The sequence below is a fragment of the Anguilla rostrata genome, chromosome 12 (assembly GCF_018555375.3).
Source record: "Anguilla rostrata isolate EN2019 chromosome 12, ASM1855537v3, whole genome shotgun sequence".
Classification (NCBI taxonomy): domain Eukaryota; kingdom Metazoa; phylum Chordata; class Actinopteri; order Anguilliformes; family Anguillidae; genus Anguilla; species Anguilla rostrata.
Window position 1 is genome coordinate 25,312,810 of NC_057944.1, and position 16,972 is coordinate 25,329,781.

Consider the following 16,972-nt stretch of genomic DNA (forward strand, 5'->3'; position numbering starts at 1 on the left):
GAGTTGCTGATCATCTTTCACACACACACACACACACACACACATACACACACCTATAACATGCTATTAAACATTCACTCTATCATTGGTCACTCATCTTACTAATGTATTACACCTGATTGCTACATCATTCACATTTTTATGAAATAATATGACAAGCATTATGAAATTTGCTATTCAAAGCTTTTTATGATTACTTTGTATTGTGTTATACTGGAGCTGAATAATACGCTGCTGTAGGGTTGTGGCATTTCTAGTGAATATTGTAGTGTTATGGTGTGCTCTAGTGTTATGGTACTGTACAGTGTATTCCAATGTGGTCTTTACGAATGGTTTGCTCTGCCTGTTCCATTTTGAGGATTGAGCCACTGTAAGTGTAGGTATATTGTAGTATGTTCTAATATATTCTATAATTGAGTGCTTAAATATGTACTTCACATACGTAAAAAGCATTTATGAATAGAACTCCATTATATTGTTTTGCTGTTTGTGTAGAATTGTATCCTTAATATGCTGTGAGGGGAGTTTTTACGCGATTAAATTTGTATTGTATTTTCAAGTACAAACATTTTTACATACAAAGAAATTAAACTGACGACTGAGCAATGAAAATAAATCATGTTATTTCTTAATGTAACCACAATACTATGTACATTCAACAGTACGGACTCCAGACTGTACAGAACCAAGGCTTCATTATGCATTCTCATGTGATTTTCAAATAATTCAGACAGGAATCCCTAAAACTGCCAACGGCCAGAAAATGCTGAACTTGAATGCGCAACAGTTCTGTTCTTTTAAAGACTTGGTAAGCACTAAATATCATGACATTAATATAAATGAGTAAGGCCACCAGTTTGACTCCCCTTGTTTTCTCCACCATCTAGAGTTCACAATAGCCTCGTTGTCAAAGCCCTTCTTAAACAATTATCCTATTTGCACCACCTCAGTAATCTAGGTAATTGCCACTAATTCAGAAAAGATGATGATTGACAGTGAGGTTTACAAGCAACACGTGTTATATTCAGTTTGATTACTTACCACTGTGGACATGCTACAGTAGGGGCATGTTAGGTTTTGTTAGAAGCAAGTTAAAAATGAGAGTATTTATGTAGCATTTAACTTGCACAAAAAGTTTGAAAAATAAATAAATTCATGAGTCAACTAATTAACTAACCATGGTCTTCCATCAAGACCTCATGTAGAATTAGGTGCCGAAGTGCTGGGCTAAAACAAAAACCTGCTTTTTATGGAAGCATTTTTATTTTTACTGCAATGATACTCAGTCCTGGTCCTGGAGAGCCACAGAGTCAGTTGGTTTTTTAGATCAGTGACTGATTCAGACCCAATAAACCAGGTGACCTGAATTAATTGTATAAACAACTGCTTTAAGTGATCAATTGCTGTGCTACTGAAGTGCTTAGCAACAACAAAAGCCAGCAGACCTCCAGGACCAGGACCGTTGGCTGAAAGACATGCTTTTCGCAGCATTTAAACTATGTTACATCCATGTTCACCAATTAGATCAACTTATTATTTTAAAAAAATACATTTCTCAATTATAAACTCAATTATTGTAGGATTAATCACTTGACTGTGTTGTTGGAGTGCCAATGGGGACCCCTGGATTATAACCATTGAAATACAAGTTTAAATTCCAGCAGGTCATGCGGTGGAGACAAAATGGTGGCCCTACAAATGAGGCATCCCACCAGTGTCCAATCATTTCACTGACTTCTAATAAGGTATTCTGGTTAAATAAATTCCAGTGATCCATATCTGCTGTATTTAAAGAAGAAAAAGGGGGTTGTTCCATTAAGAGGAAGAATAGGAGGAAGAGTTATTGTGTTTGACCCATTCTAGGGTTGCCAGCTTTATCAGTGTTTGAAGCTGTTGGAACTTAACTTGGGGCTGGAGGGCTGGGGTTGTGCTGCAGAAATTAACCATTTGCGGTCCCGGGGTGGGTGGAGGCGTAGCCATTGGAATGGATTGCAGAGGGGTGGTTGACACGCTAATGTAAAGCTAATATGGACTGCATTTATATAGCGCTTTTATCCAAAGCGCTATATAATACAAGCTCAGTTACTCATACCAGACATTATATTGACCACAAACCCGATCTGTACAAATAATTTGAAAACCAGACATGCCAGTTGATAACCAGGCATCTGGCAACCATAAACCAGAAATCTCCTTTCCAAATGTAGCCCTCAGAGTCAACATCCATTTTTAAGATGGGGAGGCTAGAAGGGTATTCAGTAGTTCCATACAAGGCTACATAATCAGTCTGGCTCCCAGCAGGCCAGAAATTAAGGTGAGCAGTGCCACTTTTATACTCCCGGCTCCATTGCTGGTCTTGTCTGTCGCCCCCTGTTGGCTGGAGGTGAAATGGCAGTGCCTGACATTTCCCTCCCCATCCCAGGCGATCAACTCAGCTCGGGGGGTGCAGCAGCTGGCGGTGTAGCGCACATGTAGGGGCATTCCTCCACCCCACCCAGTAATGTTCAGGGGGGGTTCCCCCTCCAGCAGGTGGGGCTCCTCCGACCCCTGCCTCCCTTCCCCCTCAGTGTCCCTGCCCTTTCCCTCCTGTTGCCATGGTTTCCCCCCTTGTCCTAGAAGCAGCGTGAGGACGCCGTGGCCCTTGGACAGCTGCAATGCTGCCAAGCCGGAGTGCCCCCTGTCTGTCACCGCCAGAGACACAGTCCAGCTCGCCTGGTGACACACGGGCGGGCAGGTGGCCTCCACGCGCATCGGTGAGCAGGATGGGGGGAACACATCCTGGAGAGTGAGAGACAGAGAGAAAAGAGAAACAACCTTATTTTCATTACTTCTGCCAGACGTGAACCTCTCCTGGCAAAAGTAGTACATTCAGAGCTATAACTCTGCCCTTTTTTGGGAGCATAACCAATATTTTCTTTCTAATAAGACCAACTCAGTGAAGGTGGGTCTCATGTGAGGCAGGGGTTTGACATTGGGAAGTGGCTGAACAATGAGCAGTGTTTCAACTAAGTCACTAAGTAAAGTAAACTGTTTAAGGACGCAAGATAAGTATAGATCCTCTCAGATACCTGCCTATGGATACAGGATCAGTGTAGCTCATTGGTTTCCAATCCTGTTCCCGGTGATCTACCGTGCTGTAGGTTTTCACCCGATCCCTAATAAAGCACACCTCATTCAACAGCTAGAGATCTTGTAGAGCTGCTAATTAGTAGAATCAGAAGTGCCAAATTAGAGTTGAAATGAAAACCTGCAGGATGGTAGATCTCCAGGAACAGGGTTGGGAACCATTGGTGTAGCTCCTTTGAGGGACATTTTGTTTAGATGTACATGATTAGTGTAGATCCTCTGACATATGAAAGGATCTGAGGGAAGGGACTGGGATCTGCAGGATCTATGATCAGGAAGACTGAATGAGGTACTGGACTGGATCTCACCTGTGGGATGACGATAAGGTGTACAACGGCGTAGTTTGAGTCGGCGGTGTCCAGTGCTCGGACCGTGAGGGTGAGGGTAACTGCACTCCCTGGGTCTGTGCCCCCTGGAGTCCTAACCTCCACTTTCCCCCTCAGCGAACCCCTCTCCCCCACCGACAGCCTGCAGTGGGGAAGAACATCCACAAGGATGCTGGCATGAAAGACATTTCTGTCCACCTCTTAGGATCACCTGTTGGGAGTTCTCCGTCCTACCTGTGAGGACCTTTCTGTGTAAGGAAACCGCGGTCATCAGTGGCGGTCAGGGTGAAGTGACGGGCGGGGCCGTGGTTCATCACGTCAAAGCTGACTGTGGAGACGTTACCAGGAACCAGGTGAGGAGCTGAGAGGACCTTGGGGGATGGGGGTGGCACCAGGGTTGAGGAGGGAGGAGTCACTAAACACAGCTCAACACACCGACAAACTCGTCTTCACACTCAAACCAATGGGATTATCAAGTTTATACGCCTCTGGCACACTGTCATGTTGGGTGTGTGTTGTTTGTGGTACAGACTATGGTCAAAAAGTATCTTAAATACTTCAGCCCTATACACTTGCATTGTTGTTGTGTACACCAGTATCAGGTGTGTGTTTTTATGATAATATGTATACCTATATTTTTAAGCATGTGTTGCTGCATTGCTGTATACTTGTATCTGTATGTGGCAGGTTTGTTGTGTATTTATATGTCAACTTTGTATAAATTATATGGAGGTTCTCTGCAGTTCTTTGCGATGTTATGTTGTGCTGAGGTACTGTGTTGTGTTGTTATGTTGGCGTGTATACCTGTATCTGCACATGTGTAGGTTGGATCATCTCCGTGGCGACTCGCTCCAGTCTGTTTCCTCGCCCATCCTTCCCAGACAGTCGCACACAGAACGGTTCTCGGGGCACAGAGGCCATACCGCCCACCAGCTCTTTCCCAGCAGATGAGGAGGACGAAGAGTTGAGAGGCACCTTGAGCAGGATCTCCCCACTGGCTCCCAGGAGTGTCACATGACTGAAGGAAGCCTCCTCATTGGGCGGTAAGCCTGTCACAGCCAGCACCAGAAATGTGGGTACGCCTGGACATGGACAGGAGGGTGGAATTATTGAAATTGTTTTCATATTAGCATAGACACAGTCATGCATACAGTTGCAAGAAAAAGTTTGTGAACCCTTTGGAATTACTCAGATTCTGCATTAATTACTCATTAAATGTGACCTTATCTTCATTTCAAATCACAATAATGGACAAACACAATTTGCTTAAGTAAATAACACAACCAATTGTACTTTCCACGTCTTTATTGAACACATTGTCTGAACATTCACAGTTCAGACTGGAAAAGGTATGTGAACCTTTGTGTCTAGTAACTGGTAGGACCTCTTTAGCAGCAATGACCTCAACCAAATGTTTCCTGATCAGTCTTGCACAATAGTTAGGACGAAATTTAGACCATTCCTCCTTTAAAAAAACTGCTTCAGTACATTGATATTTCTCAGATTTCATGCATGAACAGCCCTCTTCAGGTCATGCCAAACATCTCAGCTGGGTTAAGGTCTGGCTAGTTTTCCCCTTCTTTCTCTCCCTCCCTCCCTCCCTCCCTATCACTTTTGCACACACGCACACACACATGCAAACCAGACCTGCCACTGGACTTCCCTCCACTCGGGCCAGTCCTGGATGTGTCCCATTGGCCACCACTGCAAAATAGTACAGGAAGTCCACACTGCTGTCACCTGGGCAGAGGGGGTGGAGACAGACATGTCAATCACTGCCCAGTGTAGCCCTATCAGCTGTGGCTCCATATCCAGCCCAACACTATCTGCAGTACAGAGTCAACTGACGATATTTTATATCTAAAATGGTTTTAAATATTTGGGCATTTACTACTAATATAAGGCATACTACAGAGGATTTTTTTCCTTGAAAATACCATAATAACCATGTTAAGGCAAATCCATGATACACTTCAATCTCTGGCTTTACGCACTTTTCTCTAATTTGTACACCTTTACCTGTATTTGTTATTCTAAAATGTGTTTGGGACTTTTCTGGATGTTTTCTGTGTGGTGAGGGGTGGGTGTGGTTACAGAGCTACCTAGCGAAGATGTCCAGAGACAGCAAAGTGTAGCAAAAAGACAAGCTAACAGGGCTCTTTCAAGAACTAGAGTTAACCTTGAAATTGCTTTTCCTTGGTGGTGTCAGCCAAGGGGATTAAAAGCGACACGGAGTTAGCTTGTTTTCTGTTGGACCTGTAACATTACCAGCAGTTTAAGCAGGTGACAAGGACTTTTGCGAGGGTCTGAATTTTTCAAATTCAAAGTTCCAACGATAAAACCACTATTACATGCAACATAATGGAATTAATTAATCTATAATCAAATCTGCCTTCTTAGTGTTGCTCACGTTTGTTCATTTCATGGTACTAACGTCACCTCTAGCTATCCAGCTAGTTACGTTAGGTGGGGTTGAAGACGGAGGAGGAGACTTCTTTGCTTGTAAACACAGGCTAAGAAATCCTGAATAGTATGCCTTTAAGAGATCCTCATCTACAGAGCCTTCTGAGATGGCTTATTTTTTACATTCAGTTTATCTATACACAGAGGTGGAAAATCCTGGTTCAGAAAGTATATGTCCTCCCCAGTATTTTGTTCCAATCACCTGGATTTGCTTATCAGCACAATTCTTCTGCCAGGAGGTAGAACTAATTAGTGAAATCAGCTGGTTGAGTTCATGGGTTTAAGAAACACATGGCAGGACCTTTACTTTTACTTTGACCCCTGGACCTTCCACCTCTGTCTATACAGCAGGATATTGGCTGAAGCAATTCAGGTTAAGCACCTTGATCAAGGCAGTAGCCCACCAGGGAATCAAACCTGCAACCCCTGAGTTTCTACAGCCCACTTATCTTCCCTCCTCTGCTGCATTTTGCAGGTAAGCTGTACCGACTCTGCTGTGTTTGCGGTGGGGGCGGTGAGTCCTGTACCGATGGCGTTGAGCGTGATGGGACCCTCCGCGTCTGCACTAAGGCGCCACTGTCCCGGCTTGATGGGGGGGAGCAGGCTGACCCGGTAAAGCCCCTGGAAGCTCTCCAGCTGCGCCAGGGAACCGGGCCTGTCCAAGAGGGACTGGCTCTGACCTGGGTGGGACATCAGAAAAAAGAAGAGACAGAGATAGAGGGTGAATACAAGACAGAGAAAGAGGAGGATAAAGAGATGTGGTGAGACCACTGATGTGCACTTTCACCTTTATTGTGAAAAGTATACAGAACTAAGATTTTAAAAAACATTTTAAATCTGAAATAGATTATCAATCTTAATCAGTGTGTGTCAGTGTTGATTTACCTGAGGGACTGGTGAGCACACAGTGTTTTAAAATGCCAGTGAGGTGCAGAGTGACGTTGTTCACTGCACTGTCTACGCGGAAGGGGAAGTGGGTGGACACCGAGTTGCTCTCCATGTGCGATAGAGTCACCTGCAGCAGGAGACAATAGAGAGGCTATGTGAGACAGTGGCCAGCAGGTGGAGACAGTGAGCAGTGCTGCGAGAGAGAATGCCTTTACTTGATTTTATGTGTTCACACAGTCCAAGTCAAGGAAAACTGTATTCCACAAAAATGAATTATCCCTTTTTATACACATGCACACACTATTTTTGTAATGCTTTGTGATAAAAATACAGTTTATTCATTCGCTACATATTGTACAATTCAGTCCTGTTTCTGCAGTGGTACCTTGCTTGCAGCAATGTTGTCCTGAATGATGGTGGACACTCTGTGGATGTCAGAGTTTGTGGTGAAGATGGCCAGACCCCCAGAAATGGAGGACAGTGAAGAGTACAGAGAAAACCTGTTGGGGGACAAGCTCTCTCTCCTCTTCCTCATCCCTCTATCTGTGCCAGAAAAGCTACGGTCCTCTGTCAGCAAGAAGCTCACCTGTGACAGGTGAAGAACGAGGACTCAGTCCCCACAGGTATGCTTATTTCACTGTTTATTTGAAATGTGATGGAGGTGAACAATGCATACATGCATGATTAAACTGGATATGCTTATGAGCACAGAGGTGAATTTTACAGAGACAAGTGTGTGTCGACAGGTTTACATAGAGATCTATCTATGCAGGTTTAGAGAGACAAGTGTGCATTCAGACAGGTATACAGAGTATTGTGCAGACGTGCATGTGTGTGTGTATGTGTGTGTATTCAGACAGGTGTATAGATGCGTATAGATAGATGTATAAACGGGTGTGGGCTGGTGCACCACCTTGCTCTGTTTCTCCAATGTCAGAGCTTCCACGGCACTGTACAGGTGAGCATCTTTGGGAGAGGCATCGGTGAACACAAAGATCTCAGACAGAGGAGGGCTATGAGTCAGGGCCAACTGTGGAAAAAACAACCTGACTGTAACTGACACACACACACACACACACACATACGAACACACACATGCACACACACAGACACACAAACACACACACATGCACACACACACACAATCAAACACACACAAACACGCACATGCACACACACACAAACACACACACACATGCACTCACACACACACTAATACACACAAACACGCACACCCACACACACACACACACACACACAGCGCGCACACACAAACACACACAAGCACGCACATGCACACACACACAAAAATGCACACACGCACACACAAACATGCACCCATGCACACACGCACATACACACGCACACACATATACACAAACAGGCTTGAATGTACACACAACCACACACACAAATACACACAAAAATACACACACACACACACACACACATGCATGCCTGCCTACACTCAGCTCCCACACTACACATATTTACACTGTAACACATACTACAAACATATTCAGATTCTAATTTCAACATTTAGCATATTAGTATAAATATTAGAATAAGGCAACATACATTTTTGGCCTTTCTATTCTGTCTTTTTCTCACATGAATCCATGCTTAAGCCCCTCTGCAATCTATTCAAACTCCTCCTACAAACTCTATAAGGCCCTCCTACAATTTTATAAAACCCTTCCCACCACCTCCAAGTCATTAAGCCCCTCCCCCCTGCCTACTCACCTGTACGGCAGAGAGGCACATCTCAGGCTCATCTCCTCCCCCGAGGGCGGTCAGTCCCTCCAGGTACCGCATGAACTGCTCTGGATCCTCCGTCTCATACACAGGCCCTACGGCTGCAACACAGTGTGGCATAATAAAACATCCCATACACAGGCCCTATGACTGCAACATAGTGTGGCATGTTAAAACATTCCATACACAGGCCCTATGACTGCAACATAGTGTGGCATAATAAAACATCCCATACACAGGCCCTATGACTGCAACATAGTGTGGCATAATAAAACATCCCATACACAGGCCCTATGACTGCAACACAGTGTAGTGCAGTAAACATGCCATACACAGGCCCTATGACTGCAACACAGTGTGGCATAATAAAACATCCCATACACAGGCCTTATGCCTGCAACACAGTGTGGTATAATAAAACATCCCATACACAGGCCCTATGACTGCAACACAGTGTAATGCAGTAAACATGCCATATGCAGGCCCTACTGCTGCAACACAGTGTGGCATAATAAAACATGCGATATCCAGGTCCTACTGCTGCAACACAGTGTGGCATAATAAAACATTAGATATGCAGGGCCTACAGCTGCAACACAGTGTGACATAATAAAACATGAGATATGCAGGCCCTACAGTTGCAACACAGTGTGGCATAATAAAACATGCGATATGCAGGCCCTACAGTTGCAACACAGTGTGACATAATAAAACATGCGATACACAGGCCTTATAGCTGAAACTCAGTGTGGCATAATAAAACATACGATACACAGGCCAGGGACGGTTCACTGTCATGCATCCAATAAAACAAAACCTTCTTCTGCAACAGAGGGTGGTTAAAACAGGAAAGCCTTGTTAAAAACATTGTAAACTAGTTGTGATAGCATTACATGCTAGCTTGGGGGGGGCTCTGTTCCCTCACCTGGGTCATGGAAAGGCACCAGCAGGTAGGTGCCAGGCTGCTGAGCGGTTTTGGCACGGGCCTGGATGATGGAGACGGCGCGGCGGCGGGCGGCGGTGATCTCCTCGAACATGCTGCCCGTGGTGTCCATCACAAACACCAGCGCCGGCTGCTGCCTCACGCTCAGCAACCTGAGACAAGTGCAGGCGGGAATGCTAAATGATCGCAAATACAGATCACAGCAAATGACCCACAAATGCAACTGCTGCTGTATTCATGCAGTGCAGCTTGCAGAAACATACTTCCAGAAGAGCTACAAATGTCAAAACTACAGTATCTGAGAGGACATACTGTATACTCACGTAGGACTTTTCAAAATATTTAGGCAAATTACACTTTCATGTCTGCTACTTGCCCAGAAGTGTGGAATGTGGCAGTAGTTTGTGATTGGCTTGACTTGCTGACCTGAGAAAGCTCGCGGTTCCCACGGCGTCGCGGAGGTCTTCCAGAACAGCCACGGTTGCCGCGGTAGCGAGTCGGGCAGCGTCACCGTGGAGATAGTGGTGTGGGGAGAAGAGGGGGGAGGTGCTGTCCTTGTTGATTCCCCCACGCGCCCCCTGGTGGCGGCTGCTGTCCAGCAGCCCTCCATGGCTGCACTTGCCTAAGGTATGGGAGATGTAGAGAGGAGACCAGCATGGTGCTGTGAGACAGAGAAACCCAGGGAAAAGACAGTGGAATGTGCCATGTGCAGTTTAGTGTGTGTTTACATGTGAAAATAATTTCCTTTATCTTGAAGGCTAATTTCAAAGACCTTTTGATATTTTCTGACAAATATAAAAATTTTACTCAAAGATACTAGCCATACAATGACAGTAAGCACAATAATTACTGGAAGTAATTTATATATATATATATATATATATATATATATATATTACTAGAACAGGAACAATGGCAGTTTTTTTTTAAACTACAGCACCTATTATCAATATAGGTAGGGGTGTTTTAACAGTAGGTAATAATATAATGTTGCATTTTTGGCCCACCCATGTGCTAAAACAGAGCTTTAACAGGATTATCCATCCAGCAGCCTTTGACCTGATGTACCTGCAGGCTTGGCAGGATGCGTGCTGTAGTAGCCGGTGGTAAGCAGAGGAGGGTGCTGGCTGAGCAGTATGTTGTTCCTGCAGGTGGTGCTATTGCACTGTGTACAGGTAGGTGTGTCCTCTGAAAGACAGGGGCCAGGACCAGGTGAGCCTAAACACTGTGCCATTGTAAAAAGATTTTTACAGTCCTGGGTTTTAGCAATGTGGAGTTTACAACTGGGTCTATCACCGAGCTGGCATTCTTTAGCAGGGACGATTACACCTGTCTAGCAGGTGTAACCATGACTTACAATGTACAAGTGTACAAAGTACACAGTGAATAATAATGTAACAGCACCTTTTGACAGCAGTGTGGTGAATTAAAAACTACCCTGTCAAATAAGGTCATTATAAAATAATTAATTGGTTTAATGAAAGAGTCTAAATAGTTTTCATTTTTTATTGTTTGTAAAAAAAAAAAAAATAATCACTATTTTTACAAGTATTTATTATCAGAGGAAATTCTGGTAAAATATTGCCCTGCCCAATATTCCCAAACCATATCTTATTTTTATAAACCATTTAAACAACATGATATTTACAGACTTACAGAAAAATTGGTTTGCATGTTGTCAACAGGCTTGCATGTTGTGCACAGTTGTGTACAGGCTTGAATGTTGTGCACAGTTGTGTACAGGCTTGAATGTTGTGCACAGTTGTGTACAGGCTTATTTGTTGTGTACAGTTGTGTACAGTCTTGCATGTTGTTCACAGTTATGTACAGGTTTGCATGTTGTGCACAGTTGTGTACAGGCTTGCATGTTGTGCACAGTTGTGTACAAGCTTGCATGTTGTGTGCAGTTGTGTACAGGCTTGAATGTTGTGCACAGTTGTGTACAGGCTTATATGTTGTGCACAGTTGTCTACAGTCTTTCCTGTTGTGCACAGTTGTGTACAGGTTTGCATGTTGTGTACAGCCTTGCATGTTATGCACAGTTGTGTACAGGCTTGCATGTTGTGTACAGGCTTATATGGTGTGTACAGTTGTGTACAGTCTTGCATGTTGTGTACAGTTGTGTACAGTCTTGCATGTTGTGCACAGTTATGTACAGTCTTGCGTGTTGTGCACAGCTGTGTACAATCTTGCATGTTGTGCACAGTTGTGTACAGGCTTGCATGTTGTGTACAGCTGTGTACAGTCTTGCATGTTGTGCACAGTTGTGTACAGGCTTATATGTTGTGTACAGCTGTGTACAGTCTTGCATGTTGTTCACAGTTGTGTACAGGCTTGCATGTTGTGCACAGTTGTGTACAGGTTTGCATGTTGTGCACAGTTGTGTACAGTCTTGCATGTTGTGCACAGTTGTGTGCAGGCTTATATGTTGTGTACAGCTGTGTACAGTCTTGCATGTTGTGCACAGTTGTGTATAGGTTTGCATATTGTGTACAGGCTTGCATGTTGTGCACAGATGTATACAGTCTTGCATGTTGTGCACAGTTGTGTACAGGTTTGCATGTTGTGCACAGTTGTGTACAGGTTTGCATGTTGTGTACAGACTAGCAAGTTGTGCAGTTGTTGTTGTGCACATTCTGTACTGGCTTACAACTGTGGTAATGCAGGTTTGGTGGGCTCACCTGATGCCAGAGGTATGGCAGGATGTTCAGGGTGCAGCAGGTGGAGGTAAACAGATTTCTGGCCCATCTCCACCCAGTTACTGTGGCTGTAGAAGTCCTGCCATCCAAGAGAGAGTGTGTGTATGAGTGAGTGTGTGCTGTGAAGAGTGAATGTGTCTGTGTGTGTGTGTTTTAATATGATTGTGCTGTGTTCTTACAGTGATTATTCTGCCATTATTCTTATTATTTGAAATTTGGCTGTCTGAAATACACTGCCTGGCCAAAAAAAAAAGCCTCACACTCTGCCTTTAGCTTTGATTACCGCACACATTCGTCGTGGCATCGTTTCGACAAAGCCACAACATTTATTTCCGTCCAGAATTGCATTATCTTGTATTGACGACGGGAGAGTTGAACCACTCCGTAAAGTCTTCTCCAGCACATCCCAAAGACTTTCAATGGGGTTAAGGTCAGGACTCTGTGGTGGCCAATTCATGAGTGGAAATGATTCCTCATGCTCCCAGAACCACTCTTGCACAATTTGAGCCCGGTGAATCTTGGCATTGTCATCCTGGAATATGCCCGTGCCGCCAGGAAGGAAAAAATCCATTGATGGGATAACCTGGTCATTCAGTACATTCAGGTACTCAGCTGACGTGCATGCATAACGTTGCTGAGCCTAGACCTGACCAATTGAAGCAACCCCAGATCATAACACTGCCTCCAGAGGCCTGTACAATGGGCACTGTCCAAAAAAAATCCAAACTGCAACTTTTTTTTTGGCTAGGCAGTGTAGGAACCACTATATACACCCTAAATATTCACTGTATGTCTCATGGTTAAATGTTTTGAATGAGTTTATACTGAGGGAATACTTTGTTATAATACTCCAGAATAAGTCCAGGATTTTCTCTGCTATTTCGACTTTTTTGCACTGCTATAACAGTAATATGGTATATGTGATATAATACAGCTCTGTCCAGGGAGTTTGGATGGGCTGGACTGTGGTGTTTGGCGAGATGGCGGCTTCATACCTGCAGGGAGTGGAAGAGCCGGCCGAGGCTGTGCCGCGCCCCCTGGTAGTCCCGGGCCCGAATGGAGAGAAGGGTCTGTAACCAGAACTGCCGCAGCATATCCGCAGCGCCCTCCACGCGCTCTGAGTCAAAGTGGTACACCGGGTCGGACCGCGTGGAGCTCAGGAAGTCCATGGCGGCATTGGCCTGCGCCACCTCCCCCACGGCCCGCCAGAACCCACGGCCCAGCTCTGCCTAGAGCCAGAGTGCAAACAGAGTTTTCAGCATTAAATCGACCCTGACAGACTCCATATGCACTCAAAGGGGCTCAAGTGTACAGTACTGTGGTATGTGCTGAGCGAAACACTGCAAGATGGCTGCCCTATATCGTCCAGGTGGGTGTAATATATAGGGTGGTTGTTATTATTATTATTATTATTATTATTATTATTATTGTTGTTGTTATGTTATATTATATTATGCTGTTGTGTTAATTTAATACTAAATTAACAATTTCCCCTGGCTGAATTCTGCAGGTAAACCTGTCAGTCTACATACTGCATGAGTGCATGAGAGTGCAGGTGCTCATTACTCCTGTTCAAACTGGTCTGATCTATAAATCAAGACTCAAATGTTTCCTTTTTAACCTCTCGTTCTGATTTACTGATCTGCACTTCCTCCTTCTGTCTAACTGTTCATCCATGTGTCCTTCAGCTGCCAAAGTGGTGACCACGTCATGACAATATTGTACTATGGAACAGAATTATGTGCGAGAGCTGGGATGTTTGGGCGTTGGTTATTTATAAAATTCATTTCAATTATGGCACACAGTAATCATAGAGCCATATATTTTTTTCCCCTCAGCTCAGTTGCTTGAACACAAATTTTTCCACATATTGCACAAAAGTGACTCCCATACAGTAAAACCAAAAAACCAAAAAATGGGATGCCCTAGCTAACATGGGACTGTCTGCATCCCTTGAAGGCGGGATGGGGGACGGACGACGGGAAGCAAAGTGGGCGTGTATCCCAGAAGGCCTCACCCCCTCCCGGCCTGCCGGCATCCTGACAAGCGTGTCCAGTGTGATGTTGAGCAGGGCCTGCTCGGTCATGTACTGGTGTGTGTACGAGTCCCAGGACAGGGTCAGCACCCGGGACCAGAAGTTGGGCAGGAAGGCCAGGCCACCAGACGGGGCCAGCAGGAGGCACCCCAGAACGCACACCCCGATCCGCGCCCCCTCGCATGCCCGCCGTCCCGCCATGCTCTCAGACATCTCTCACGCATAGGGGGAGGGGTGGGGTTATGGGTCAGTGGTAGAGTCAGGGCCAAAGCCCTATGGGTGGTGGGTCCCTGCAACAAAAAGTGGGTGACCTTTAATGAAATGTAGTCATTGTGACTGTAATGTAGGATCATATAGACACTATTTCCACCCAACTTGTTACCTGCACAAATGGTAGAACCTGTGAGGCACACCTGTTAGAGCAGCTTATTAACAGCTTAATAACATTAATATGCACTGGGAAAAAAACATACTTGGCATAGAATGAGTTAACAGTTTATTAATATTAAGCATCGCACAGTGTTCAGGAGTCCCTTCAGTCAAAGACTCTGTAGTCTTACTGTACATGCTACACAGTAAAATGTTCAGTGTTAAATATACTCTCATATTTGATCCCTCTTAGAGACATAGTAACTCTGTCTCTGAATTAAATTAACAGCATTTTTATGTGTGCAATGCAGCTTTAATGTGGAAATTTAACCTGTACATTTTTCAGTACCAGTGCACCATTGAACAGTTATTCTAAGATTAGCCATTGAATTAGTCTTAATTGTTTGGACCATGGCTGGTGTGTGTTGGGAGCTACACCTGCACTATAACCTCTGCGTACCTGAGGTACACCTGCAGAAGTGCAGAGTGAACTAAGGAGGTTGCGGTCTTCAGAACACTATAACTGAGCTTCCCCAGTGTTGTTGACAGGATATGGCGATGCAGAAGTGGCACGTTCCTGTTGCCGTGGTGTTATCCTTTCTTGAGCTCCCTCCTTATCAAAATCCAAGCTGACTTCGCCTGGCCTGCCCAAATGCACAAGCCCACTGCACACACAAGATATTACACATGGTGAGGTGCATGTGCAGCACATGCAGAAACCTACAGAGTGTTACAGGCACACATGTACTAACAGGCATACTGTGAGGCCAATTGGACGACTGCACAAAGGACAGAAGATAGAGAAATATGAAAGACAAAACACTGCAATTACACCAAAATGTGTGTGTGTGTGTGTGTGTGTGTGTGTGTGCACGCACCTGTGTGTTCTTTTGTGTGAGAGTGTTTGCAGTCTGCAGTCTGATTGCCTGTGTGCATGCTGTCACGTCTGAGCTGGTTAGTGTGGTTTCAGATTGTGGTAATGATGACACAGTTGTAGTCTGAGAAAACTTAGGTCTTACATTCAATAATGTACAGAAGCACAGCTTACCTAAAGCAATATAGCAGTACTATAAACCTGCAATAAAACAAACACCAATATTTTTCAGCTGAAAATAAATTAATGGTCATATAATAATAAAAATAGAAATATAATAATAATCATCATCTTCTTCATGTTTTGATGCATGTGTCTTTAGTATTATCAAACTCAGCAGCTCTTTCAGCATTTAAATCCGTAATTTAAATGTTTTTTAAATTTCCTAATCTAAATGTTCTCTGACAATTCAAATTATTTTACATATCATGCATAGCCAATTCACATAAACCAAAGAGTTTAATGAGTGCCTCGTGTCTATGCTGTAAGAGCAACACGCTCCTGAAGCAAAGCGCTGTCTTAATCAAACCAAGCACAAACTAATATCAGAGGAGGGCATCAGCAGCTTGGAATCCTTTAGTTTTCATTTCTCACCTTAGTTCATGGTCTGTGCCCTTGTCCCTGCTCCAGTGACGATTTGCGAAAACTCACAAATGGAAAGTTACATGTGCGCAAGGGATTTTGCGTGCGGTGTCTACTCAGGAATTCTCGCGCCAAGCGAAACTGGTAAGCCTGGACTTCCCCTTTGAGTGTCAACCACTAGCTATCCTGTTCCCTAATGAAAGATGTCCATTGCCTTTCTTATTGTCTTGATCAAATTCCCCTTCCCCCGTCCAGGACATCAAATTCATAAATGAACGATGCGGGTGATGAGGATGGAGAGCTGTGTGTGATGATGGGAGACGGTTAGTGCATCTATGAAGCAGCCTCCCAACCACCCCGACCCCGCCCCCCGCCCCCCGCCCCCCCCCTCCAACACCCTCTCTTTCTCTGCCTGAAACCCTCAGCTTTCATTATCACATGCTGCATTGGTTCCTCACAATGAAGACGACTAGATCAATGGGCTCTCACACCAGGACCCCCCCACCCCCCGCCCAACCAATGTTAGAAAACTTTGGGCTGGTCCGTACAATGAAAAACATGCACCCCTCCCCCAGTCTGGAGCTTCTTTATCGTTACTTTATAGAGAATGAAAAGCAACTGGTTGCTAACCAACACAGGACCCTGGCACTGCTTTCCCAACCCTTCTGTTCTTTGGTTGTTTTGAGGTGGGACGGGGGGAGGGAGGGAGCATCTGACACAGGAGCTCTGAGGGCCTTTGTTGTTGATTTCTGGTCCTGTGGAGTGGGTTAGGCCATCAACTCGTAATGCCTTCTCCCTTTTTCGTGTGTGGGTACTTCACTGGCATTGTAGAAGTTTGCAGGTTTTAATCTTCTGAAGGCTTTTTTTCCCTGCTCGATTCACAGATAGAGAGAGACAGTTAGAGAGAGGGAG

General features: G+C 44.7%; 2 protein-coding genes across 5 annotated transcripts in view; both read right to left on the bottom strand.

Moving 5' to 3' along the window:
• The window catches only part of LOC135235906 (sodium- and chloride-dependent GABA transporter 2-like), a 14,044-nt gene extending 11,969 nt beyond the window's left edge, over positions 1-2,075 (bottom strand). For both annotated transcript variants that reach the window (XM_064301923.1, XM_064301922.1), the window contains exon 1: positions 1,042-2,075. The gene's annotated coding sequence lies outside the window, so the exon portion shown is untranslated. The remainder of the gene's footprint in view (positions 1-1,041) is intronic.
• Positions 604-16,384, bottom strand: vwa7 (von Willebrand factor A domain containing 7). 3 transcript variants are annotated; one of them, XM_064301918.1, is made up of 18 exons: positions 16,073-16,384; positions 15,065-15,248; positions 14,218-14,525; positions 13,196-13,429; positions 12,183-12,279; positions 10,570-10,689; positions 9,928-10,123; positions 9,484-9,653; positions 8,547-8,659; positions 7,717-7,833; positions 7,189-7,389; positions 6,801-6,930; positions 6,443-6,595; positions 5,100-5,192; positions 4,257-4,534; positions 3,687-3,823; positions 3,435-3,594; positions 604-2,778 (listed from the first exon to the last, which is right to left on the bottom strand). In XM_064301918.1, the coding sequence occupies exons 3-18, from the start codon at positions 14,446-14,448 to the stop codon at positions 2,275-2,277; spliced, it is 2,934 nt and encodes a 977-aa protein (XP_064157988.1). In that variant the 5' UTR covers positions 14,449-14,525; positions 15,065-15,248; positions 16,073-16,384; the 3' UTR covers positions 604-2,274. The 3 variants fall into 3 exon arrangements, with proteins under 3 accessions (XP_064157988.1, XP_064157989.1, XP_064157990.1); XM_064301919.1 differs by having other exon boundaries at positions 15,065-15,269; XM_064301920.1 differs by lacking the exons at positions 15,065-15,248; positions 16,073-16,384 and adding an exon at positions 14,618-14,671.
• Between the last annotated feature and the right edge of the window lie 588 nt (positions 16,385-16,972).

Excerpts from the sequence above, each read along its gene's own strand:
- vwa7 (XM_064301918.1), bottom strand. The coding sequence starts at position 14,448 with ATGTCTGAGAGCATGGCGGGACGGCGGGCATGCGAGGGGGCGCGGATC. Across the intron at positions 6,931-7,188 it reads ACAACATTGCTGCAAGCAAG|GTGACTCTATCGCACATGGA; the intron begins GTACCACTGCAG and ends CTCCTGCTGCAG. Across the intron at positions 3,595-3,686 it reads ACACAGAAAGGTCCTCACAG|GCTGTCGGTGGGGGAGAGGG; the intron begins GTAGGACGGAGA and ends TCCCCACTGCAG.